A 27,664-nucleotide genomic window follows, 5' to 3' on the forward strand; every position below is an offset into this window, starting at 1 on the left:
TTCTGCATTTTGTTTCATATTCACATAGTCTGAACCAAGGGGTTGGATGATGTCAAACACTGGCTCAACACAGAGCAACAGGGTTCTAAAACTTACTCTTTTTTTAGGAGCCTCACTGAGGCTGATTATGAAATAATTTCCATCTTGGCACTTCAGTGTCTTGGGAGGAGAATTTTGCTGTTTGATTCAGTGGATGCAAGAAGTTTTTTGCAACAACTGTCGATGGGAGATTTTTTCTGAAATGGTCTCAAAGGTCCAAAAATCCACCCTGCTCCACTTGCTGCTACAGAAGGAGGAAATCTCAGGAACCTGAATCTCTACTCACAGAAAAGTCTGGTGTCTGCTCACAGCCTTTTCCTGCAGTATTTCCTTGGAAATGCAGCTTCTCATTCACAGTCTCTACCTCACGCTGCAATTACTCCTTTCCTCCCCATCTCTGTTCCTCCAGCACAACCTGCACTAAACATCAGGCCCAAAACCAATGGTTTGGTCACGGTGGAGGCTGCAGAGTTACCCTGCAGACTGTGACCAGAATCATGAGCAACAGAAGGCAAAGCCATGGGGGCTCAACTGCTCACCTCAAGTGCTCCAAGCATCCTGAACAGAGCCTGAGTGCCACTGAAATGAGCTTTCCTTGCAGGAGGTCAGGAGCTGACACAGAAATTGGTTCTGCCAACGTTTTGGGCTGGGTAAGTCAACTGCTGCAGCTCAGCATCATCTGCAAGGAGTTTTGCTGCATCAGTCTTTGCTGAAGTTTAACCCTTTTGCTGTGCAATGGGATTGAGCTTTGATCTATAGAGGGAATCTCACACATTGCCTCATAATGCTACAAAAATAAATGAAACTGAGATCTGTGTGGGTTTGGACAAGCAAAACTTGCTCTGTTTCTAATACAACCCCTCTTCCAATACAAAGCCCTGCTTATATGTAGCAGAGACCTCATGGGACCATACTGCATTCAGCCAAGAGGGATGAATTTCAGTTCCCAAAGTTGCCCACTACAAAATCAACTGGTTCCACAAGGGAAAAAAAAACCCAACCAAAAACACAAACCACAAAAAAGCCACAACAACAAACCACCCCCCCCCCCCGCTTTTGCTCCTCCTCATGGCAAAAGTAGCTAAGAAATGCCCCATTCCATGCAAGGTGTGGGGTTGAGAGAGTCCACAGCTCATGCTGAAGCCTCCCCAAAGTTAATTCTACCCCTCCAATCACCCTTGCTTTTATCTCCCTACTGTGTCTCATTGGCTTTTCACTTGCTGGTCCAGCCGTGAAAACATCAACTGGCTTCAGTCCTGCTGTTCCCAAGGAAGAATCAGGTCTCCAAGGTTTTTTTGGAAATTATTGCAAAAGACATGGAACACAGAGCTAACACATACCCTGATTTCCTCCTGGCCGTTTGTCATAACAGCCAAGCATAAAGAAACTTCACTAGCACACCCCAGCCCCAACCTTGCCAGGAGCCTGAGCTTGAGGAGAATTTCAATCTCCCTGCATAAACCTCTGACATCCAGTGCAGAAGTGTCCAAGCCTCGCTGGCCATATGGGGCCAGACTCCAGAGCAGTTTGGGCCAGTTCTAGTCCTTCAAGCAGCAGCAAACTGAGTGCTGAAGGCTTCCAAAACCCAGAAAAATTCTTCTTGCTTACAATCAGAAATGACCAACACGCTCAAGTGATTTTCCTGCTGGATAACGACCTCAGCTGGAGTCCTGTAACACCCCCAGCTGTGATGCTATAGGATGGATGGCTCCTCAGGCTTTAGGAAAAGGCAAAAGTCAGGACTGTGCTCTCTGCCTTGAAAACCCAGATGCACCATATGGGCAGGATGAAATGAATCATTCTCTGATATTCAAGCATCTTCCAAACAGCGGAACAGGTATCAGGAGAAAACAAACAGAACCAAGTACAGTGCTGTGTACAGAAATGAACTAATATCAAGCTTGACTGAAAAAGTTGATTAAATTAGTTTAATTTAAAAGCCCAAACAAACCCTGAAGGAGGTTCTTTGTTTATTGCTTTTTACCAACAGCACACGTTACAGAAGAAGCACCATGTGGGCATGAAATATTCATTCATTAAATCTTTCATAAAGCTCCACACTATTGGTTTCACTCAGGATATATTTATAACTTGTCAAAGTCCCCAAAAATCACTGCTTTTCTCTCCCCCCCTCCACACTGTTTATAAAAGGATTAGGCTTTCAGTTTTCATTGCAATATCCCTGATCCTCAGCTCTGCTGTTGCTTGTACACAAGGTGCTGCTTCTTTAATCATAACAGGATTCATCGTTCAGCCTTTCCTGCACCGCCCAAAAGGGACCCTTTATGATGCTACAAACCATCCAGCTGCTGTGGGAATGGCAACATCCCTCATTTGTGGAGGAAGGCAGCAGCATGTGGAGATAAAAGTCAGGACAGGGAGTCCACCCAAGCGAGGGAAAAGCAGGCAGAGAGCGGATTCATTTCAGTAGGGCCGTGTCTGAATCATTGGCTCTCAAACCTCATCCATTGGAGAACCACTTCTTGAACCCTTCCTTGGCTGCCAGCCAACCTCCAGATTAAACCCATGCTCCGAGCTGGGTTAATAACACACTAGAGTAAACAGGGCTGCATTATCCCCAGTGTTAGCTGTAAAACTAAATAATATTCTTTTACAAGGTTTGCTGACTACATGGCTCAGTCCAGTACAGGAACAAGGACAGGCTGTAGTTATAGGTGAAAAGTATTTTCCACCCATAAATCTGAAAAAATCCAGGATTTGCATTAGGGAACAACTGCATCAGTGAAACTGTCAACCCTCTAAGGACTTGCACTGATATCTAATCTAGGCGTAGGCACAATCTGATTTTTCCAAATTATCCTTAGAAATACTCTGCTCTGTGGAAGATGTCCCTGCCCATGGCAGGGAGTGGAATGAGATGATCAGTAAGATCCCTTCAAACCCAACCATTCTTGGATTCTATGATTAAAAAAGCACCCAAACACAGATGCTGAAGAGGCACTTTAGGTGCACTGCAGGGTCCTGAGCAGTTTTGGTGCCCACAGGCACTGCACACATCCCTGCCTTGCTGGACCACAGGCTGTCTGGTCTGGACTGCTCCTCTTTCCCTTCCTCCATTTGTTTGTGAGCATAAATAAATATAAATACAGCATAAGCAGTTGTCCCTGGAAACTAGGATTGCAGGGCATGTTTCTGCTGAAACGGCTTCTTACTGGAAAATTAGGTTTTGATTAAAGTGCGTTTCTTTTCTTGCTTTTAATAAACAGAGCCTACTTCATGTGTAAGCTCTGGGCTTTCTTTTTTTTCACTGGAAAAGTAAACAATCTTGCACGGTTTCAATTTTTCAAATGCCTGATCCCCAGCAAGGGCTGGGTTCCCCAGGCACAAGCACATCTCATGGGGCATCAAGGAGAAGAATCTCAAGATGAATGCACAAGGAGAGGCCAAAACCTCCTCAGACAAAGTCTAACCCAGGCAAAAGGGCAAGGAGGGACCAGCACCCGCTTCTGGGGTGCTGAGTCTGCAGCAACTCAAGACAGTTTTTTGGATGTTTAATCCCAAAACCAGCTATCTTGATGTTTTTGAGGGGAAAAACGCTGACTTTTTCCCAAAGGAAAATACTGGTGAATACAAAGCAGTGGCTTTGAATTTACAGTTTTGTGAAGGGGAAAAAGGAACTTTTCTAAGCCATTTCCACCAGATACTCAAGAGAAGCACAAAGAGTGACCCTAGATGATGAGAGTTGGCCTCAGGGGAAACTTTCCCCTTAGCAGAGAGCCAAGAGTGCCCAAAGGCCACGTACCTGAGCCACAGGGCCACTGCAGAGCCAAGACTGGGAATCTTGTGGTAGGTGTGCTCCTAAGCACCACCTCTACAGCACTCCCAAAAACCTTTAAACAAAAAGACCTGTGTTTAACCAAACATTGTTTTTTCCCCTCAATTTCCTCCATCACTCACAGGGGTCCCAGCCAGAGCCAGAGCAGTGCATACCTCGTGTTTCTCACTCAGGAAGTGTTTTTTTTTGTCTGAGTTTCACAACCGAAACATCAGGATAAATCATTTACTCCCCACTCCACCTAATAAACCAGCGAGCATCTCATCCCTGCAAGGTTCTCTGCAGTTATGCCTCTAGACCTGAAAAATAGTATTAAAAGGAAAATCAAAACAGAAAATGCTGACCTCAAGCCCAGCAAACCTGGAGATGATCAAAACCCTCTGCATTTGATGAAGCCTACGCCTCAAACTTCTTGCAAAGCCTGACCCACTGGCCAGGCTGTGCCACATTTACACAGTAGCTCAACAATTAATTACATTCCCAAAAGACACGTGGGGGCCTGTTATGCTCAGTTTACCCCAAAAGGGCCTCACTTGGCAATATTAAGTCTTTTGAAAGTAACTAAAGCCAGCAGCACATGCAAAAGATTTGCCGTTTCACACAATAGTGAAAAGACCATTTTTCCTATCAAGACAACATTACCCTGATGCCACATGAACCATGGGCTAACTCTTGAATTTTCACATCCCAGACTGAGGAATCTGAGTCATGCCAAGGAAGGGAAGGAAAAACTACTGAGGGTGCTGTAATGAAAGCATGTTTTCCTCAGGAGCAAGCCTGCAAGGGGCTACAAGAGGCTGGGGGCAAATGCCAAGCCATGACATGCTCCAGTGATTTCCAGCTCCTGGAAACTCCTAAGATACACCAGAGTCAACTGACTTGACTCCTACCACAGCGCATTTCAGCCAAAGCCAGCATTTTTACCTCCTCTCCTCCCCTTTGCCGTCATCAGGAGAGCTAAGAAAAAATAAAAGCTATTTTTTTATATGCTCGTTAAGTATAATCTGCTAAATGTTCTATGCCAATGCATAAAGCTACCTACTATGCTAATAGAATATTTAATTGACATTTATTTGCTGACTAGTTATTTATGCTAACGTCACCCCTGCATAATTAATAGTCTGCTAAAGTCGACTTGAAAAGCACACATAAAACACTGTACTAGGAGTCATTTGCAGCATTTAAAATAAAGAAATCCTGCCATCTATTTACATTAGGTTAGTCTAAGCTCGGATTTGATGGAATAACAGGATAAAGATTGGGCAGAGATTTTAAAAAACAGCCCTGGATACTGCTTTAGAAACATCCACCGTCTTTGACAGTGCAACCTGCCAAAGAAGATTTCCGAGTTTCATTTTACTTGGCTCGAGGGCCCAGTTCTTAGCTGATGTAAAACAGCGTAAGCTCAGTGAATGCCTACTTATTTTCTCCAGCCTCGAGCTCTTAGGAAGTAATATTTCAGGTGAAAGAGCTAAACTGGGGCCAGATCTGCTCTCCATACCAGTAAAAAGGCGAAAGGAGAAGTCCACCCTGCCCATCTGATCCCTCTACCTGCACTGTAATTACAGACTTGAAGGCACACACAGTTTAATTTTTACTTCCTCTGGGATGAGATTACCAGGGAAAAGCTGCCTTCATTAAAAAAAAAATATCCGTGACTGTATTTTCTGCAAGAGAAGTTTTGAACACCCTCATCCATTGTCAGAAACATTATCTCTGATCTCTGTGTCCCTCTTTTATGAAGCCCATGGACAAGCTTTGCAGCCTCAAGGGAGCTCCAAGATGCTGAAAGCCAAAGGTATGGGTCACATCACCACCACCCTGAGCTTTGACCCTCAAAAAAGCCTTCTGTGTGCCTTGGGGGAACACCAAATCCACACCTGCAACACAGCAGACCATCTTCTGGCCATTCAGAATCCATTCAGAGTCATTATGCTGTAAATTTTGACAAAGCTAACCAGATCCATTTCTCCCCTCCTTTACACCAGTGACCCCAAAGAGCAGGATTTTGCTCTGTGATAAACTCAGATGATAATATATAAAACCAATCAAACAAAAAAAAGCAGTAAGTTGTCACTTGAAGACAACTCAATTTGCCATGACACAAGTTTCAGCTCCCTTTTCAACCATATCCTGCCCAGAATCTGACCCAGCACTTGGAATCACAGTGAAATTTCCCTCCTTTGGCCCAGATCCGGGATAGGAGCTAATCTCACCTGAGAGCCACATGAAAACCTGTCTCAAATAGTGACCAAATAACAGTGTTTGCCTTCACAGAAAGCCTGGGCAGCCAAAATGCTTTAAGTCTACCCCTCTTAATGGTATATTTGATTGGTTCAACTTTATAAAGCTCAACACCATGAAAGAGAAGGTTATTTCACCCCAGGATCAGACTTCGGAACTTTAATCCCCCTTGTATTGATGCAACAGGAAAGTAAAAGCTGCTTTCCTACAGAGAATCACAGAGTGATTGATCATCTTGGTCACCAAGCCCAGGTACAGCCAGCGTTCAGAGGTTTTCCCATCCGCACCAGTCCACTGCAAAATCAAAGTATAGACCTGGTTCTCTCCCTGCTGTGTTTCTTTCCATCTCCAGCCTCCCAGTCTGCACGGCAAGCAGACTCCAGCTCACAGATCTGCACACAGAAATGCCCTGTTTGAATTTCCATCTGTCAATAACATTAAAGCAAAGCCACTGCTGCAATTACAAGTGTACACAACAATCCTGTCGTCCGGTGTCTTCAGCTCATCCCAGGATGCATTAAAACAGTGCCAGGAGAGACTGGGCTCTGTTGGCTCAGCTGTAAATCTGCAATCTGTACCAAAACCCCCGAGTGTCAATCACAGGATGTCCCTGCTCTTTCACGATGCATAATTTAGCTACTACACTTGTCAGGTTCTCCACGCCGCTCCTGCACCCGATGGCGGATGTGTCCATGAACTCAACTGTCATCAACAGAGGAAAACAGCACATGGAAATGAACAGGCTAAAAGAGGAGAGACACCTCTGCTCCTTTCACTAGTCAGGAAAGTTTAGTTAGGCTTAAATTTTTAATGCTCAACGGGTAAAACATCCCACGGGGTCAAGGATGTCGACAAACAACTGCACTTTGCTGAGGAGGAAGACAGTGTTTGATTGAGACAAAGAGGGGGTAATTGCTGTCCCTGTTTCCATGCAGGCTGATATAATGGGGAAATTTTAACTAAACAATGGAAAATCTACCTTACATCCCACCCTTACAGTGCAGGAAACAAAGCCTCCCACACCACCACTGCCCTGACACTGCCAGCGGACTCTGAAGCAGGTTGTTCTTCCTCATATGAATTACAATTGCTGAAGGGCCCTGTCAGGAAGGATGAAAATTTCGCACTCAGCTACATCAGGCAGTAGTTACCCACTGCTTACACCACAGTTAATATGCAATAAAGAAGAAATCTCTGTCCCAGGACGTGACATTAGAGCTGATCAGTGCCAAAGCTACAGACCATAAGGACAGCTTCACACTTGCCTCAGCTAGTTCATGAATAAACATCCAATTCATTCAAATGAGTTCTATATTAACTAATTTAAATAATTTTCATTTTGCTTTGAATGGTAAACAGATCTATTCTGCCAGGATAGTTGAGTTTGCAATTCAAATTACACACCGATTTGTAATGAGAAAAATATAATTAATGGCAAAGCTTGAAGTAACTACAATTTTATTCCTTTGATTTCCTGTGGAGGAGGGGGTTGGAGGGTGAAGCTCACAGGCACACGTGCACTCACACCATCCTGCCATAAACCAAGACATTTTATTGCCACCTCAGGTATTCCTATCTAGTGACTGCACCAACACGTCAAGGGAGGACAGAACACGACTCGACATTTTCCTCACAGGCCACAGGCACCATGATGCAACACACACGTCACCCCATAAATAACAGAGCAGCAGTCAGTAAATTAATCTGCTTCCTCCGATTTGGATCATAAACAACAATTATTTGGCAGCCGCCTCTTAAAAGCTCTGTGTGTGCTGGACTTTAAACCAAGTTCTATCGATCTGTTGAACTGAACCGGCCCATTTTGTTGCATCTCTCTCCCATCTAATGAAATTCTTTGTCCCATCACTCTGCCATTCTTGTCTGGCATCACATTTATGAGAGGAGCACTGATCAGTCCAACCTGACTCGTACAGAGCATTGTCCCAGCGCTGTCATTCTGGCTGTTAAACTAGCCCATTCTGGCAACTCTGCTTTTTAACCAAAGCCTTCAGCTCCTGATTAAAATCACAGCCTAATGACAGATAACCAGCCCTGGACATGCTGTTTGCATGCTCTAGCCAACAGATACACTCCTTGTAATTAAGATGTGCAGAAATGATCCCTTCAGAAATGGGTCCATGCAATTTAAAGCTGGTTTTTGTTTCTCCCATAGGTCTGACAACAAAATAAGGTGCAGTGCAATGCTCCAGAGGTTTAAAAAAATCTTCAGAGTTCACAGAGAAGATCAGGTTCTCTTTTACCAACGTATAGATCCTATGATTCTGTAAGTCCTGAAGGTTCAGATCCTCTTGGGCATTTTAGATGCCTCATTCCAAAATACGAGCCAAGCTTTTAAATGCTTAAATCTCTTTTGAAATAACAAATCATGCATTTAATTTATTCTTTCTGAGAATTATACTATGACATATTCAACAAGGTTTATTCACTGAAAATGGGAGGGAGGGGGGGGGAACAAAAAAAAAAACCCAACAGGGCAGTTGCCCAAATTTAAGACCCTGGTGTACAGTTACATCACCCACCAGAGGAGAAGGGATGTAGGACACTGCACACTTGCAGTCACTCAAGCAAAGCAATTCCCACAGAGCAGCCACGACCCAAAGGGCAAATTCCAACAGATCCAGGAAAAGCACTTGCCTCTGGTTATAAGGGAATTTTTATTTTCTATTATGACATTCAGGAAATTCTCTTACCCCCCTGACCCTCACATTTTGAGATTTAGTCTGCAGCACTGTACACCTTTCTGGTAATGCTGATTGTAATCCACATAACAAAATGCAGTTTAAGAGGCCAATAAAATAAAATACCTCACCCCCTCTCACATCAGCTTGATTTACTGGTGCTAAGCCAAGAGATTTCTCAGCCATATTTATCTTCAAGACTTCTTTTTTTTTTTTCTTTTAAGCAATCAATCTTGTGTTTATTCAAAATACACAGACCAGAACAAAAACGTAAGTTTAGCTCAGAGTTGGGCATAGGCAAGGCAGGAATGTCAGCTTTGATTCAAAGACTGTGTCCACGGCTCACTTCAGAGGGAAATCAGGGAACACTTACTCCAGGAGAAATCCCACACGGCACACAGCTGGCACATGCACTGTTTCCAATGGCCACACGTAGCAGAAAGGGAAAGAGTAACTTCAGCAGCAGATCCCTTAAATGAGACTTTTCTTAAATGTATGCACAAGCTGGAGGCTGAATACTCATCTCTTCCTCCCTTAATCCAGAATAAATGGGGTATATGGCAGGAATGCTTAGCAGCAACACTGACAATATGTCTCTGCTTGGAGCGATGTAGTAGCAAGGATACACCACAGCTGCTCTGTTGATGTACACAGCCTATATATATACATATACACACACATATATATATAAATATATTCTTATACACTGGGGATTAAACTGTATTATTAACAAACTGCTCCACATGGGCCACTCAGGAACCTACAACGCTTCCATTCAGCTTTTGTGCACCTAAGAGCTGCCAGTCAGGACATGTCCTAACCAGTAATGACCAAATTCTGCTATCTTTAATCACATGGATCTGTCATTGGAATTAAAAGCTGCTGGAGTCTGGTGGTGGAAGGTTTTAAACTTTCAGGGCAAAACACTTTTGAGTGCAAAGTCAGCTTCTGATTTCGGTTACACCCAAACTGATCTTGCTTATTTTAGTTTGTTCTCACTCTTGAATTTCACCCCTCCTTTCTACCAGAACAGGACGGTTTTCTCCCTGAAGTGAAAATCACAACATTACAGTTCAGCAGCAAGAAGACAGCTCCCTGTGGAAGTGCCTTCTGTTGTTACCAGCTAGGGCAAAAATGCCTTTGCTGGAGGCTGACTGGCAAACTGAATCCTGTGGGGACATGACCCTGCCCACATCACCCAACACCAGCTGAGGACCTGGAGTGCCCATCCCAGACCAACCAGAAATCCGGAGATGAACCCACAGCCCCATAGCAGAGCATGACCCTAGAGCACAAACCAGGCAGAACTCACCATCTGGAGGCATCAGGACCTTGTTGTTCTGCGTGCACCAGCCCACGGGGTGCAGGTCTGCTGTCATCACATCACACCAGAAGTCTGCCCTGCGGTCGTCTCCGTAGCCACAGTAACGGAGCAGCAGGAGCTGCCCACAGGTGGTGATGATCGTAGCCACCCAATACGTGTCTGGATTGCTCTTGCTGGCCACTTCTAATTTCATCCCTGGCTGGAAACTGCTTTGAAGGCTGATTTCAACCTTGCAAAATGAGAAAGGCATGGTGTTACCTTTTCTGCTTTGCAGGGAGACCCCACCCCGCCCGGAAATGCTGCCCTTAAAGAGCAGCCCTGGGACAGGACATGAGCTGACTGTGTCTCAATCCAACCACCTCCTTCTCCATCTGTCTGGGCAGTTCCATTCCTGCTTCACCAGCACATATGCCACCATCCAAGTCCCACAGGTCCCAAAGTGCAGGAGTGGTACCTTCAGGTGTACTACATCCAGGAGAGGACTGGCACCCATCCTCACTCCCTGAATCTCACTAATGCCTGGGACACAGTCAGCATAACTCAAGCTTTCATTTCCCACTGCACAGCTCCAGCAGGCAAATCACAGGACACATGCAAGGTAAAAAGGCAGGTATGAAGCACCTCTAGGAATTAAGCCCAACTACAATAATTAGTCACATAACAACACTGAAGCACCTCTAGAGGCTTGACAAGCATCAAGGGCTGAATGCTGTACCAGGCAGACCAAGGAGAGGATTTCCACTGCACCCATCCTCACCAGCTCAAGCCTCAGCCAATTCCCCCTCCCAGCACCCTGGTAATTGAGGTATGACCTGTCACTGAAAGAAGTAAATTGTCTGGGTCACTTCCATTTATCTCAGCAGTGGCAGGTCACCTGTAACTTGCTTCAGGACACTGGAATGCCAGTCCACCTCTTTTGGGACACTGCTGATGAACACCAGGACCTGCTGCAGCATAACCTATGTCCCAAGGACCAGTGGGATGCCTCTAGCTGTTGTTGATAAGGAAGAGGTGGATGCCAGTTCAATGGACAGGTGCCAGCCTTGTCTTCACAAAACCATCCAAAATGTAACCTGTTATTCCCTAGATGTTTAAGGACAGCTTCTTACAGGTTTGTTTGAACTTTACCTGCTACTGAAACCAGAGGGATTTAAATGTGGGTAAGCCTCTGATTGACTTCCAATTGAAATGGCAGGTTAAAATTACTCTTTTACTCACAAAGATAAATATTACATGGTCTACTTGGTCAACGGAGGATTTCACAGACGTGGGGATGCCAAGCTGCTGAGAAAACACTCCTCTGGCATGTGAGCAGCAATCCCTCACTCATCCAACTCCAGCTTCTGACCCCATGGCTGCCCAGCAAAACCCATTTATCATCTGCAGGTGGCAGAATTCAACGCACCTTTCCTTGTGTGGGCATTTCCAGCAGCATCAATGCCCAGAGTCACAGAACAGCTGAAAGGGACCTCTGGAGATGGTCTAAGACTGAAGGTGGTCTGTGACATTCACTGCTTTACTTAGTGCTAAGACAGGATCTTGGTGATGCTCAGGGTCCTCATAAATAATCCAGGGTACAGACTGGCCCACATCCCAGTAAAAACTGGATCTCCTGGCCTCCTCCCAGTACAGACTGGCAGCTGCAGCTCAAAGCACCTGAGCCTGATGACTGCAGAGAGTGATTCATTTGTAGTTTTTCTCCCTGTGCTCACCATAACACCAACATGGTGCTCTGGAGGCAAGGGACTTGTGACTGGAAATCACATCAAGAGTGGAATCAGAGAGATAAGATAATTTTTCTCTGACAACTTTCAGGTTCCTGGCCAGATTTTTGAGGATCAAGTTTCAGATTGTGAAGCACAGTCACCAAGGACTGTTGCCAGCACCAACCTGTCCCACGCTGACATTCCCAGGATTGAGCTGCTGTGAGACACTGCAGTCAGCAGGATCAGCAGGATGAGCTGGACATCTCCACACAACTGAAGACATCCTTAAGGGCTTCATGAAGCACAAAACTTTCTACTTTGGGCCTGGAGCAGAAATCTGGGACAAGATGCTCTGTCCAGATAGTTGCTGGATGAAGAATAAATTCCATAATAAGCATTTCCCTATAATTCTCCAGTATAGAGAATTATGGTCCTTCACCCTGCAGTACTCCACTGTTGTTAAAATGAAAGCAAAATAGGGAATGGAGGACTGTGCTGGTTTTTCAGATCCAGACAAAAGAGAGGTTTTTCCATCCCTGCAGCTCCTTAGCCCTACAAAATAAGCCACAAAATCACTTGGAGGAAAAAGATGATCTCCAGAGATCATCAAAGATGAGGACCTGATGATTTCCAGAGGTCTCTTCCAATGCTGCTTGTGCTGGATCTGTGCACAGACCTGTCACTACCACAGCTGTCCATATGCTCCATGTTCACCCAGGAAAAGCACCACCTGCCCAACTCCCTGCTTCCCACACTTCTGAGAAAGCATCTCCAGGCACGAGGCTGAGAGATGGTTTCCTACAAGCCACACTGAACTCTAGTGCTGAGTGACTCTGCCAGCCAGTAAATCAGGCATTAAAAGGAGCTTTGGAGAAATAAGAAACTCTTGTGACATCAATCTCTACAGGCTGGCATGGACAACAATGAATGTAGAGGGAAAAATTGGTGAAGAGAAAAAAATGAGTGCATTATAAGCAAAAGGAGAGCAACACAGCCCCTCAAAAATGGAAAATTTGATGGGAAGAGAGAGGATAAGGGAGTGGCACAGACACAGAGCTCCAAGCTATGACTGCAAACACCCCAAGGTGACCTAACACCAGCCTGAGAGCTATTCCCATTCAGGTTATCACAAGTGTGGAGGGACAGTTTCTCCCCAAAATGGTCAGACTCCACTCCAGTTCTCCAGGGAGCCCTTGAAAACCAGAAAAGGGAACATGTACAACACCCATAAGGCTCAGAGAAAGCACGTACGTGTTTGAAGGAGGTGTGGGGAGCAGCACTGGCTCCTGTTTCCTCCAGGAACTCATCCCAGTTGAAGTCTGTGTCCTCAATGCTGGAACCCTCATCTGCTCAAAAGCAAAAAAATTTCAAAATTAAAAAAAAAAAAATCCACAAAACAAAAACAAACAAACAAACAAACAAACAACAAAACAAAACAAAACAAAACAAAAAAAAAAAAAAACCAAGAGAAAGAGAAAGAGAAGCAGCCTAAAGCACAGCCAAAGAAGGCAAAAGTTGTGTCAAAGAGTTCAGGGTGAGAATAGCAACCAGTATAAACATCAACAGAAGGGAAAACAGAAAGCTTGCTGTAAGGATCTGTGTTTTGACCAGCTCTTATTATGCTTTCAGCAGACTCTGGGGCTTTAGCAGCCAACACTGACACCAGCAATGACTTTGCTTCCATGGCAGTGGGGGTACAAAAACTGTCATACACTGCAACAGGCACTTGTGCTCTTTTATTTTGCATTTGATGACTCTCTGGCTGCGAGGGAGGTGGCTGCCTGCCCACTGTCACTGAGGTGCAATGTCCTTGTGCCCTCCAAGGGACTCACCCAGCACCGTCAACTACAGCAGAGCCCCAGTGATAAATCAGAAGATGCTTCTGTTGGCTGAGCACTGTGTAGACCAAACACCCCAATCCTTGGGGTGAGGGAGACCCATTTTCATTCCTGCCATCCTTTTTCTCCTTCCTCAGCATTTCTCCACCCATAAATCTCAGATAAACCTCCCCTGCCTCCCTCTTCCCCCAAGACTACAGCTGCTTTTCCCCAAACCCCCCAGCACACCTCACTAGACCCCTACAGACTTCTTGCTCCCTGCTCCCCTTCAGATTTGGGGCTCTGCACTCTCTCTTGCCCAGCCACACTACTGCCCCACACAACCCCTCCCCATAGGAAGGGCTTGACATGACCACTCTTTCTTTTCTTTCTTTATAACCACGCTGAGCAGAGCCAAGGCCCCAAACCATCACAGAAACGCACACAGCAATAATTAAAAATAAATCTTCTTTCACTTACAGAAAATCAGCCAAATCTGATTGCTTTCATTTTGTTCCCAAGCAATCTTGCAAGCCCAGTTTCATCCCCAGAGCAAAAATATTTACAGTCTAGCAATGAGCTCTTTGCAATAAGCATTTATCAGGCAAACTCTCAGAGACCCTTTACCTGCCCAAACATTCATCAGTGTGGTCATGATGTAATTAAAGTGACTCATGACAAACTGAATTAAGAACCTTCCCCAGACAGTTTTATGAAGAAAAAGGCAGGGTTAATTTATTGCAATTATTGCTACAGGTCTCCAGTTTCCAGGACCAGAGAAAATTATGTTGTGCAAGGGGAATCTCTCATTATTAAAAGGGGAAGACTCAGTTTTTATTTGCAGCCTGTGGCACCAGACCCACGTAGGTGAGGGGGGAAAAAGGGGATCGGAAGAGGCTTTTTGAGACAGAGCTGTTGGAGGGTAAAGATCTGTCTGGGAGTTCACAGCTGAGCTGCCAACACTGTTAAACACTTGCACGCTGCTGCATCAAGTCTGACTCCTTGCCCTAAACTCAAATAATCTGCTTAAATATGGAGATGTAAATCAACATTTACTTCAGTGATAAAGAGGCTACCAGATGACTCTTCAACTCAGCAAGAAATAACCCAACTCCATGATTACAATCCAAAAACAGACAAATTCAATGCAGAATAAAGAATGGGCTTCGTTTTGATTTTTGCAGTCACTGCAAAAAAACCTTCAGGCACAGAAGCTGGCTCTACTTGAGATATCTGACCCAGAATGAGGGCTTTGTTCAACCTTGACTGAATAAGCCACAACTTAACCACAAGGTAGGAGCTTGGTGGAAAAATTCTGTATCATGCAGGCAGGCAATTTAGATGAACAGGGATATTTTTCAGCCTTCATGCCTGCAACCCTGCAGAGTTAATGTTACAGAGAAGAGCTCGGTGCAGAGACTTCAAAGGCTGAGCCTCTAAACCCAAGTATGTTAGTCCATCAGTAGATGGGCATATATGATTATCCATTCCAGGCTTAAAAATGCTTAAGCAACTTTTTACCCTGAGCACAACCAACCCCCATCCCACCAAAAGTCAGAAGCACCTGACATGAAAAGCTAAAAGTGCATCCTCCCCTCTGCCTCATCGCTCCCTGCTCCCACACCCATCTGTGTCTGGGGGGTTGGGATGGGCTGCTCTACAACCCCAAGGGCATCTGCACCTCAGGACATGGACAGGAGATTTGGAACAGGGCAGCACTGGAGTCACCAGCCCTGGGGGGATTTAAAAGACACACAGATGTGGCACCTGGGGACACAGTTTAGTGGTGACCTTGGCAGTGCTGGGGGAATAGTTGGACTCAAAGCTCTCAGAGGTCTTTTCCAACCTAAATAATTCTGTGATTCTATGACTTCCAGGTCAGCCCTGGGCTCTCTTCTGTCCTGCTCAGACACTTCCATTTCAGAGTATGCACCCTTTCCCTCAGCCCAGGATGCTCTCTGTGCACTCTCAATCTTTATTCCTGTTTTTGCTCTAATCTCCTTTGTGAGCCAAGCCCTCCTTCAGCATGTCTCCTTTTCTCCAGACTTCCTCAGCAATTTTATGGGAAAGATTCATTCCATAGAGCAGTGGGAGCAGAGGTTTTCAGTCTGTTCAGTGCCTAATCTCCAGCCCTTGCAAGGAGCAATGTCTCCAGGGGTCAAAGTCATCTCTAGAATTTGGCAAAACTTTTCAATAAATAGAAATAGATGCTAGTTATGGATGCATGAAGTCCTGCTGTGCTTCATAACCTTATTAACCCTGACCTACTCTGCCACAGGCCAGCATAGAGATATTTGCTGGCAGGTTCTTTCACATGCTGTCCAGCAAAACTCTCAACAGCACCTGTTCAACAAAATATCACCCAGATCTCTCCTTTCTAAACCCAAATAAAGAGGCTGCAAGGCCAGCAGGTGAGGCAGAGTGAGAGCTGCAGCCTTCCCTCCCTGTCAGCTCATTCCTCTCTGACACATCACCAGCCTGGCTCCTCTACCGTGTTTTATCTGCAGACTTTATCAGGAAATTACTTTTACAAGGTCTGTAAAAATAATGTCAGAGCACTCATTTATCACAGCATCAGTGGTTTATTTTGCTTCATTTCACCACAACGAATTTTGAAGGGACTGTATGTTTTCAAAACGGTTTTTTAATGGACTTTGTTCCCTGATGGAATTCTGGCAGGAGAGCATCCAGAGCAGGCACAGAGTGGCACAGGGATGAGACAAGCCCGAAGGACCCAACACCACCTACACATGCAACAGGGCTGCACACAAATCTCCTCATCCATCAGAAAAACCCAAGAGCTGAGGAGCACAGGACCCCCTGAGAGGTGATAAATCTGGCATTAAACCTATTTTACATATCAGCTCCCTTTCCAATTATTGGTACTTAGGTCCAGAGCTTTTTCTTAATGAAGGAGTCAAGGCTGGCTGGTTTACAATACAGTGATGTATAAACAAGCCCAGGATGGCAAATAAAATCAACAAGTCATTATCTGTGAGGCTCTCAATGGCTTTAAAGTGCTCGTGCATTGACACCATAAAAATGCAACTGTTCCAGCTGTTAACAGTCCCCTGGGATGTTCAGCTATGGAAAAAAAAGGGGATAAAATACCCAAATTCTGTGGCTCCAGAAACACAGGTTTGTTTTTTTTTCCCCAAGCTTCACTGTAGGAGAAAGTATTTAAGGCAAATTGCTTAAATATCCTATTTATAGCAGCTAGATACACATACATGACTTTTTGAGTGAATAGAACACTGAAGTGCTCACAGACGAGGCATGGGGACAAGGAGACACACAAACACCTGATCAACCACAAATGGCCTCAGAAGAGCCATCAAAATCCTTGTCCCCACAGAAATTTAGGCATTGCAGGCCAGTTTCTTCTCATTCCCAAAAAAATGTCTATGGGTGGCCAACTGAACCTCATTTTAGAGGCTCCCATCTCTCTTCCACAGATTAAAACAGATCCAGGGGTGACTATATCACCCTGGATGTGTCCACTCTGGAAATCCAAGGATCTGGTGTCCAAGGAAACAGGAAAATCACTGAGCTGCTACAAGAAGTGCAGAAACTGAAGGCTGGGTGGCCAAATGTCTGTCATGCTGAGGGAGAAGCAGGGAAAAGCTTGGCATCAGAAAGAAAGTAGGTTAGGTCTAGCCATAATGTACTTTTTCATCATATGACATGGTCTCCTCCTGTTAAGGCTGGATACGGGAAGTTAAAGCACCTAATTCCATCAGAAATCATCAGAACGTAGCATCCACTTTTCTGTATCTATCACAGAATGAACAAATTTAGCACAGCAAATCCTCAGCTTCAGGAGCCCCTCCCAGAACACTACAAAGCATCCAGTCATGAGCACAAGGACAACATCTGACCAGCTCTCCTCTGGCTGGTCTAGTTTGAAGCCCCCTCACCTGAAGCACTCTGAAAAATAGCAAAGGAAATGAAGGGGAAGGTCAAAACAGAAGAGAAATGCTGTAATTTCAGAATGTTTGTTTCATCTCTCTTAACCACAAAACTTCAACATAATAAAAACTGGTGGGGAAGCTGGGAGAACATAATATGATGCCTTGAGAAAAGTTTTTCCATGGCTTTTTGTTTAAATTTTGAATAGCTGATACATATTGTCAAAGAGACCCCGAAGAAGAAAAGCTCCTGTTTCCCATCAATCGCAGGACGCAGTCGAATCCCTAAGACTGTAAAAGGGTTTGGAGCTGTACAACCATTCCCAACACCTCCCTGGCAGCATGGCTGTCCCCACCTCTACCTGTGATGAGCTGCAGCAGTGACAAGGACTCGTGGAGGGCAAGGGGAGCTCACCTGAATCAAAGTGCTCCCCATCGCCGTTGGCTGGGCTGGGATCCTTCTCTGGGGAGAGGTGTTGGGTCTCTCTCATGCTGGCAATGAAGGATGCCCTTGTCTCCATGGCTCAGAGGAAGAGGCTTTGCCTTCCTAATTCATCTTGCAGCAAGGAGGACAAGCTAAAGGAAAAATAAAAAAAGCAATGAGTGATTTACTTTACACCAACCCATTCCCTCAGCCTTTCCCAATGGCACTCATGTCATCCCATCTGGATACAGTTGGAATAAAAGATCTCAAATGCCTTTTCCAGCCTAAAAAATTCCATGACTCTCTGATGGTGACCCTTCCATCCTGCTCTTGTCTCCAAGCTGAAGCTGGGGGTGGATGAAAACCACAAAAAAGGACCTTAGTGGCAATAGTATCAACAGCAACAATAATGAAATAAACAGTATTCAGAGGCTTCACATCTCAAAGTTCCCTCCAGCTCCCAATGCCACCAACAGAGAGAGAAGGATCAGCCCACAAGGCAGCACAACCCATGGTAAAAAAAACAAACAAATAAAAAAAGGCAAGAACCATCTCCACCATCTTTCACCCATTTCAGCCCTTGATTTCCAGCTTTTTGATGGCTAACACTGTGTGAGATATCTCACTCTATAAATATTCAAAATTCCAAATGGGGAGATTTGGGATAATGAAACAGAGGAAACACTGAAGTGAAAATACTCATGAGAGAGACTGAAGTAACTCTAAAAAATAAAACTGAGCATGCAAAATGCAGATACCCTCATGAAATAGTGCTAGCTGCAACTGTTTATTGAATGCAGACTGACCTAAGATAACTACCAGTTTTAACATGCAGGGCAGCAAATACTAACTCATTTTAAATTGGGTTATGTTAGCAGAGGAGATTCTTCTAGAAGGAATGACCATAGTAAATTCAAAGTGGAATAAAAACACACAGAAATTAAAAATCATATGAGAAAGGGCATCCAGGCTGACCAGATTTTGCATCAGGCACCAGACTAAATGGGAACTGCATTTCCATCCCCAGTAAGCCACCAGACAAGCAATACCCCAAGATACACCTTTAGGAGTAGATTAAAAAGAACTCCAAAGTGAGCTTTTCAGTAAAACTCTGAGATGCTGATGAATAATGAGATGTCAAAGGACGACTGAAAAAGAGAAACCAAGAGCTGGGGTTATGGGCACAGAGGGAACCAGCTATTCACACAAGATATGCTAAAGCAAAGACAGGCAGTAGGGAAGGTGTGTGTCCAGAATATCTGATGGGGAGGACTGGTCCTGCTTGTTAGAGGAGCCTCCAAATCCTGCAGGACAGAGAGGACTGTGCTGGCAGCACCCATGCCAAATGCTCTGCAAAATGTGTGACTAAAAGTAGGAAAGAAGTTTACTGCCAGAGGCCAGGCAAAGCAGGGTGTAATAAGATTGTAAAAATATATGGGATTTTTTTCAACTTTTACTACTCTGGAGGCATATTCTAGAAGACTAGATATGATGGTTATAAAACAGAAAGGAGGAGAGTGTTCTGTCATGGATTTCTCACTCCCAGTTTTTAAGGCAGCTACAATGGCAATTTAAAAGAAGAAACAGACGTGTGTGAGCAGTTATAGCAGAAGTGAAAAAGACGAGGAGCATGTCAAGTGTTTGATATCCATTAACTGGACCACAGTGGGACTGTCTGCTGGAGCAATCACAGCTGCAATTAAACCCTGCAAAAGCCACGGGTGTTTCACAGAAAAATCACTGGTGGAAGCAAATTACCAAGGCAGGTGATTCAACCCCCCACTGGAGGTTGTTCAGGCAAAGTTAGAAATTCGTGTTCCCCACCCCAAAGGAACCTGCTAATGAAAGATTAAGAACTATTTTTAAAAAGGAAGGTCATAAACCAGCTCAGAGCAATATGGCTGTTGGTCTCTTCACAAAATGCCCTTTGAACTTTCATTTATCCATAAATACAACCCTTTTCCCACTGCCACTACAGCACTTCATCTTTATTCTTTGTTGACATGAGACTTGCTAATGAATTAAGTGTATTATAGACTCCGAGTGTTCTGAGTGCAGCTAACCTCAGAACATACACATCACTCATCCCCAGTGTATATTAAGTTTCAATTAACCATGAAACTAGAAGCAATCAGTTTACTGAAAGTCAAAAAAAACCCACTTCTCCTTTGGTAGAGAACACTTCCATAAATATCATTAATAATAAATTAGTTAAGTATCAGGATTTTATATCAGGCTTGTTAAATGTGAGAGGAGGGGAGATGCCAGCTGAAGATAAACCTTGGGTGGACATGGCCATTTTCATTTTTGCCTGGGACCAGACAAGGATGGAAGGTAACCCAGGTCTGCCAAAAAAATTCAAAGAATAGAGAGGAACAGAGAGATCAATTTAAACACAACAAATCCACCATCTTAAAGAGAGCTCACGGGTAACAATATATACACGAAGAAGGAACATAACCCTCTTGGTATTGTAGTTAAATCTCGTGATGCCTCTATGATGCTGATAAAACAAAGTTATGAGCTGATAAAAAGCTGAAGGTGCCCTACCAGACAACAACAGTACTTGCCTTTTTTTTTTTAACACAGCCAAGCCCCAAATCTGCCACCAGACCTATGAGGGACTCAAACCCCTGGATCATGGAATTTCCCATCCGAAATGGAAAATGGATGGGCAAACCAGCAGGAACCTGCCCAAGGTGTCTGCAACACAACTGGAACCCATCCTCAGTGGCCCCATCTGGGACTGGGTTGGAGCCCACTTCAGATAAGAGAGGGGAAATACAGAATCTCTGAGGCACATTCAGCAACATCATCAACATTTTTGGGTTTTTAAACTCTATTTTAATGTATTTTTTGCTTAAGCTACGGGCAACTTACTGGTTTTCAAACGTCATGTCGAGAGCACCCACATGCCAAGGAAACTGGATCTATTAGAGGCCATTACTTGGCTTACTTTGGGAATAACTAGTTTACAAATTAGGGTAGGAGAGCACTTCAGTATTTTCCCAAAACCACATGACAAGAAGACCAAACTCTTACGCAAACACCAGCTTCAAAACAGCTCTGAGCTTTAGTGTTGATATAACTAACTAGCAAAGAAAGCTGACACAGGGTATTAATTTTTCACTTCTTATTAATTGCTGCTAATTAACACTTCAAACAGAGTCCCCAGCCATATTGTTAACAGTAGCACACTGGCTGGCCTGCAATCATCAACATTACACAAGCAGCACACACCACTGTACTCCAATTCCTCTGCCAGTGTGAAATCCACTGGAAACCGAATCAAGGACCACAAGCCACACAGCCAGCCTGGGAACAAGGTGATGGGAAACAGCACCAAAAGAGGCTCGAGGTGACATTACACCAGGCAGGAGCACAAAGGAAAATTCTATGAAATGCATTTGAGAGAGCAGGGAGGGGGGAAATTCCCTGGTTTCAGATCCCTTGCTCATTGTTTCTGCACAGTGGTGGTTCAGACTGATCCGACTCTTCCCCCCACGCAGTTCCCATTCCCTTGGTATTTAGTTCAGATCCAGGCTCTTAACTCACAGGCAGGAAAAGCCAGGCAATATAATAAAGAATCTCTTTTATTTCCTTCTTCCCACGGCTGTCAGTCTCAGCCCTGCCTTTATCTCCAGCCTTGTCATCTGTATCAATATTGGCTCCTTGTACAAGCACCAGCATTGGCTTCCTCACACTATTTTACATTTCTCCTGTCAACTCAATCCTGGGTTTTCTCCCTTTGGAGTAATTCCCTGTAGGGAGAGATCCCTTACCCACACACAAAGCCAGCACCCTAGGGCTCTTCCTTAAAGTTACCCCTGAAAAATTTACTTTCTCCCTCAAATACACACTTGGTTAATTGGGATTGACACAAGAAGGACAAAAAAGACCGTACATCCTTGAAACCTCTTGCCTGACTGGTGAATCAGGTGTGCCCATGTAATGCTGAGTGAAGAAACAAATTCCACTGCTTTCCCAGTGAACTGGAACTGATTTTGGCCCCTCCAAAATCCAGCAACAGACGTCGACTGGAGATGCTCCCACCTTTCAGCACAGTGACACTTGAGAGTGGCAGCAGGGCTGCAGGGTCAGAGGATCACAGAACATCCTGAGCTGGAAAGGACCCACCAGAATCATCAAAGTCCAACTTCTGGCCCCACACAAGACAACCCCAAGAATCCCACCCATGTGCCTGGGAGTGATGCCCAAACATTTCTTGAACTCTGTCAGGCTCAGTGCTGTGACCACATCCCTGGGGAGCCTGTTCCAGTGCCCAACCACCCTCTGGGTGAAGAACCTTTTCCAAATATCCAGCCTAAACCAAGCCAAGAAAAATCGTGTCCAAAGGATGACTTAAGTGGTCCAAGTCAGACACCTGAAATTCAGATGAGATGAACAACCCTCAGGGGGTTCCTATTCTTGCATAGCACCTGTTAAGATTTTAAATATCCAAATTCCCCAGCAGACAAGCTGAATCAGAGTCATAGAATGGTTTGGGTTGGGCCATAAAGATAATCTGGTTCCAACCCCCCTGCCATGGGCAGGGAGACCTTCCACTAGACAAGGTGAAGGGAGATGCTCAAATGCCATGTGGTACTGGTGCTGTTCGTGGACCAGGATGAAGGGGGACTCATCCCTGAGGGACACGATCCAGGATGCACTGCTAGTGGCAGCCTTCCACAACATTTACATCCCTGAGCATCCACACAATGCAGTGCAAGCTCACTCAGAAGGACTACTGAACACATCAAGTCACAGTTTTACCTCCTAGAAAAAGGGCCTGTCTCTCCTCTCACACAAAGTACAAGTTGGAAACCTTTTATTCCAAATTCCTGTGAGGGTTTTTTTATTATTTATTTGAGAGCTTCCCTCACCAAATGTTTTCACTTATATCAAGTGACAATTTCTCTTTCATATTGAAGACCCCATAGGATTTTAATAAGGGAAATTTACTGCTTTGAACAGCTCTGTGTTGTACTCTAGGGTGGAAGAAACAAATACCACGTACTCCGGAGAACCAGGAATCTTCACAATATTCAAATACATAAAAAACAGCTGAATGGGGAAAGAATATAATGTGTTTTCCATGTTCTTGGTGGATCAAAGAAGGCAGTTTGGTTTAAACTGCAGGGAGGGGACATTTGATTTGGGCAGGAGAAGAAATCACTTATAATGAATCTGGTGAAGAAGTGGGATACACTGTGGAAAGGGCTTTTTGGAGGAGTCAGGATGCTGATCTGTCCAGAAAGTGATCTTGGTAGAGTTAATCCTGCCCTGGGGTATGGGATGGTCTGTACAAGGCCCCTTCCAGCCACTCAACAGGGCTCATCTTTCTGCTCTTGAAGTCAACATTTGAGCAGCAGCAGAAAATAAATGAGTCAGCCTGGAGGGAAAACATGCAAGAACAGGAAACTAGGGAACCACCAGAGTAGGGAAGGCCTGGATTGTCCACCTCAAAGTCAGAGAAGGACAGGAACCAAACTTCTCTGAAAGCACATGGCAGAGAAGGGATTATGCAAGGTGGTAGCAGCCCCTGTAACTCAGCTGGTCCTTGCTCTCCTCTCTTCTTGCACTGGTGCCAAAAGCTTCACACTTTTGATGCCAACAGAGACAAACCTATCTCACAAAGCAATTCTCTCATCCTCCCTAGCTGGCATGCTCCTGAGTCCAGGATACACACTGAGATAAATGGTAGTAAGATAAGATAACTAATAAGTAAATCTAAATAGAGACTAAAGTAAAATAAATCTAACTAGAGACTCTTAACTTGTTTACAGCAAAAAGCCCTGCAGTATTAAGAAAAAAAAGAGAGACAGATAACAGGCAGACACCCAGGCTTGGGTACAGATCCCCCTCTTAGCTGTCCTGTGCATAAATAAAACCTAAGGACCCCAGAGATGGACTTCCAAGCCAAAACCTGCCACAAACTTCTCTGAAGACTAGATCAAACCTCAAAAATTTAAGCACTTTCTGATTAAGTTTTCTTTCTGAATGAGCTGGATGTTTCACAAGCAAGGGCAAGGAGGTATTGCTGCCCCACCTCTACGGCTGCCATCACCCCTGTGAACCCTGGACATCCCCACGCTCAGCATCCCGTGAAGCACATGTGCCAAGGAGAGGGAGGTCACCACATACTAACATTTCCTGTTTCCAGCTGTTCTGACACCTTCTCCACGACTCCACAGGCAATTTCCACAATTTCCCATTTTGGTAAAGCACTTCTACCCATGCTAAGCACCCAACATACACCAACTACTTGGAAATATGGCATATTTAAGTTTGGGCATCTTCTAAAGCTCTCACCTGAGCCAGGGCCATGAAGAAGATTGGGGAAACATCCTCAATGCCCTTTATAACAGGAAAAGGAACTGCAAGGAACAAGCACAGCAACAACCATGTGCAACACTCTGTCTTCTTCCACCTCTGTGTTTGAAACAGAGCTGAAACTAGGAAGCCTTTGAGACGGGTAACTTAAAGACACAGAGCTGCTTTATCATCCTGAGACATCTCATCTCCTTAGGGTAAAGCCACTGAACAGAATGGTGTGGGCTGGGAGGGACCTTAAGGATCACTGAGTTCCAGCCCCCATCACCTGATGCTTATCACCTCGAAACACCAGCGACATGGACCAAATTAATCAGTCAGACCCCCTGAGTGTGACCAATCAGCCCAGCCACAGAAGTCACCCAGCAGGAACCACAAAACGCTGTTTTCACTGACTTAATTTAGAGGCCAGTTCAGAAGTCCCTCGTCAACCAAACTCCCACTGTCCAGGGCAATCAGTTCTGCCTTCTATGCCTTTGCAGCAGTCAGAGCCATTAAAAAAAAAATACAAGATGCAAACCAGAATCCAGGAAACATCTGCCATCTGGTTCCAACACTTTTTAGGAAAAAAAATGACATTTTAGATCTTGGCACTGTTTGGTTCATTTAAACAGCACAGCTGATCAGTGTTTGGGCTCTTAGTCCTACATGCACTTACATCCCTGTCAGTGCTTTACATCCAGAAGCAGCTCCACTGACTGGCAGGATCTGCTAAAAAAATAAAAATGTTTAAAAATCCAGCCCTCACAACCATCTCCAGCCACCTCACGGTACAACAGCAGGAAAAGGAGGACCCTTCCCTTGGCCAAGCACACGGGAGAGCAGCCAGCAGACCCCTGCCAAGGTCTATCCAGAACCAAATTGCACAAGACATTTTAACTCATAGAGTCCTACAAGTCCCATTTACAGGGCTAATTCCACCCAATTTCTCCAAGGAAAAACAAATCAGATTCCCTTTCATGTGAACATGAGAACTGCTGCAAAGCATCCAGATTTAATGTCCCACCACCATCCCAACAAAGCATTTTGCAGTCTGATCTTACACCTGGCCCTGAGATCCCACACTCAAAACACCTTCCAAGAACCAGTTATTTTTGTTTTTTCCTGAACTTTCTTTACAGGTGTATTTTTAATGCACCTAGGAGAGATATGGCTTTCTACCCAAAAGGCTCCACAAGGGACTTACGACCTTTTAGACTTTAAGGATCCTCAACCCATGGTTGTCCTGTCTGATCTCCTACACTGCAGGGGCAAGTATAAAGTCACCTCCTGGATTTTAGGAGGGAATTCCATTTCCCTGCCAAGCAAATAAATGTAAGACTTTCTAATTAACTTATATTTAAATTGGGTCTCAGAACTTTACCCAGAAAAAGAGGGCTCCTTTGCACAAGCCACCCAGTGATGCTAAGAGTATTAGTCATGAAAGCAGGAATTGGGAGTAAAAATAGCAAGGATTCTGCACATACTTTTTTTAAGCCTCACACCTACTCAGAATTGATCTCTGGGTCAGCTGTCAAGAATTACTTGGTTTTGGTTTTTTTTTCTTTCTGTTACTATTTAATTTTAGAGCAACACTTCTGATTCATAAAAATGGGAGTACACTGCGAACACATTTTCCAAACCAGCCTTCACAAGAATGCTTTGTTGAGGTCTTACAAAAGGCCAATCTCAAAATAAACTTTTTCAGGAGTTTTTAAAATGTCAGTGACAAAGTCTTCGCTCTTATTTCTGTATTTCCTTATTTTGTAACTCAAACCTTTTTAACCACTGTAGGAGTCATACCTCAAGACACAGAAAATAAAGGAAAGAGAAATCTTTTGGCAAAAAAACCCATAGGATGTATTTGACAGGTTTCATCAGGGTCTGTCATGCAAAGATCAACAGTTTCAAATTATGAGTTTTAAATGTTGACAAGGTACCATCAGCTACTCTAATCCTAAAAGAACCCTGCTCCCAGGGACCAGATGTTACAATGACAGAACAAACTCATATTTCAGGTGGCATCACTGTTATCAAAAGCATTTCATTTTCAGCACTGAGGACCCTGCTGCACCAGCTGATAGACTCAGCATCAATATTCATAGTAATAAAATACTTCTGACACCTTCAGGTCATCTAAAACATGGACCCTGTGATCACCACATTCATTTTTTTCTGTGAACCCTGATGAACACACCTCTGGCTCCTCTGCTTCAAGCTTTGGCTGCTTGTCACAAGTTTTGAAGTTTTCCACAATTCCTTTACTTTGTCACTGTGTCCCTGGACACAGTCAGGGACCAGACACCTCCTTCAACCATCATCATCCTTGCAAACCTCCTCAGACACTCTCCATGGTTCTGCTTACCCCACCCCAATTTAACCAGTGAATTTAACCAGTGAAAAGTCCTTGAAGACTCACAGAAACACAGAATGGTTTGGGCTGGAAGGGACCTTAAAGACCATCTTGTTCCAAGCCCCTGCCATGGGCAGGGACACCTTCCACTATCCCAGGTTGCTCCAAGCCCCGTCCAACCTGGCCTTGGACACTTCCAGGCATCCAGGGGCACCCATACCTTCTCTGGGCACCCTGTGCCAGGGCCTCCCCACCCTCACAGCCAAGAATTTCTTCACAACATCTGTTGAGAAACAAGATGGCACCTTCTCTACTATCTCCTGTCCTTCAACAAGGTAATATCACAGCCCCTCACTCATATCAGACCAGCATCCCACAGCTCTGAAAGGCCAGAAGCAGTGACCCAAAATACACCAGCTCAGCACAGCACAAGCCAAAAGTGGGGGAAAAGCATCCCAGTCCGAAGCACTGGCAGTTGTGGTGTTGATCCTATTTCTAGTAACACCTCCATAAAGTTTTAATAAATGCTTCATTAAAACATCAACTGTCTGTCCAGCCAGTCAATTATCACTCATAATCACAGCTCTATAACTATATACTGTCTTCTACAGATGTTCTTACATCTGTGCAAAACACACTCTCCACCTCTGCCACATGGAACATCTGTTGAATATTTGCAAATGTTTCCTCAATACAGAACTGAAATTACTCTGTCTTGCTAATAATGTATTTACTGTGCCACTATCCTGTGCACTCCTTAAAAATCATTAAAAAGGTATTTCCTTGCTGTGTACAAGGTACCAATCTCGCAATAGCTCTTTCCTGCATTTAAATGGCTTTTAGATTTTCACTTAGTAACAGATTACACCGAGCCTCCATCTTATCACAGGACTTATTAGGACCTAATCCTTTATAAGCACTGAAGTTACTAGACTTGTGATGATGTTTTCTTCCTTTTCATAAATAATCTGTTGGAGAGAGGGGAAAAAAAAAAAAGGAGGAATAAGGCCACTTGCATCCCTGCTCACCCAAGCAATAGTGC

The 27,664-nt window shown here is 44.5% G+C and overlaps 1 protein-coding gene across 5 annotated transcripts in view; it reads right to left on the bottom strand.

The window, feature by feature from the left end:
* Window positions 1-27,664, bottom strand: part of SFMBT2 (Scm like with four mbt domains 2) — a 100,796-nt gene that overhangs the window by 70,434 nt on the left and 2,698 nt on the right. For 3 of the 5 annotated variants that reach the window (XR_011156139.1, XR_011156138.1, XM_069034490.1), the window contains exons 2-4: window positions 17,949-18,109; window positions 13,060-13,154; window positions 10,091-10,331 (exon numbers count right to left, since the gene is read on the bottom strand). Coding sequence is in view for 3 of the 5 variants with exons in the window: in XM_069034490.1 (XP_068890591.1) it covers window positions 10,091-10,331; window positions 13,060-13,154; window positions 17,949-18,054 (442 nt within the window). In the remaining 2 variants the exon portion in view is untranslated. Of the gene's footprint in view, window positions 1-10,090; window positions 10,332-13,059; window positions 13,155-17,948; window positions 18,110-19,018; window positions 19,106-24,269; window positions 24,481-27,664 lie in introns of those variants that run through there. The other 2 variants (XM_069034510.1, XM_069034500.1) reach the window with 2 other exon arrangements.

The sequence above is a fragment of the Aphelocoma coerulescens genome, chromosome 1A (genome assembly GCF_041296385.1).
Source record: "Aphelocoma coerulescens isolate FSJ_1873_10779 chromosome 1A, UR_Acoe_1.0, whole genome shotgun sequence".
Taxonomy (NCBI): domain Eukaryota; kingdom Metazoa; phylum Chordata; class Aves; order Passeriformes; family Corvidae; genus Aphelocoma; species Aphelocoma coerulescens.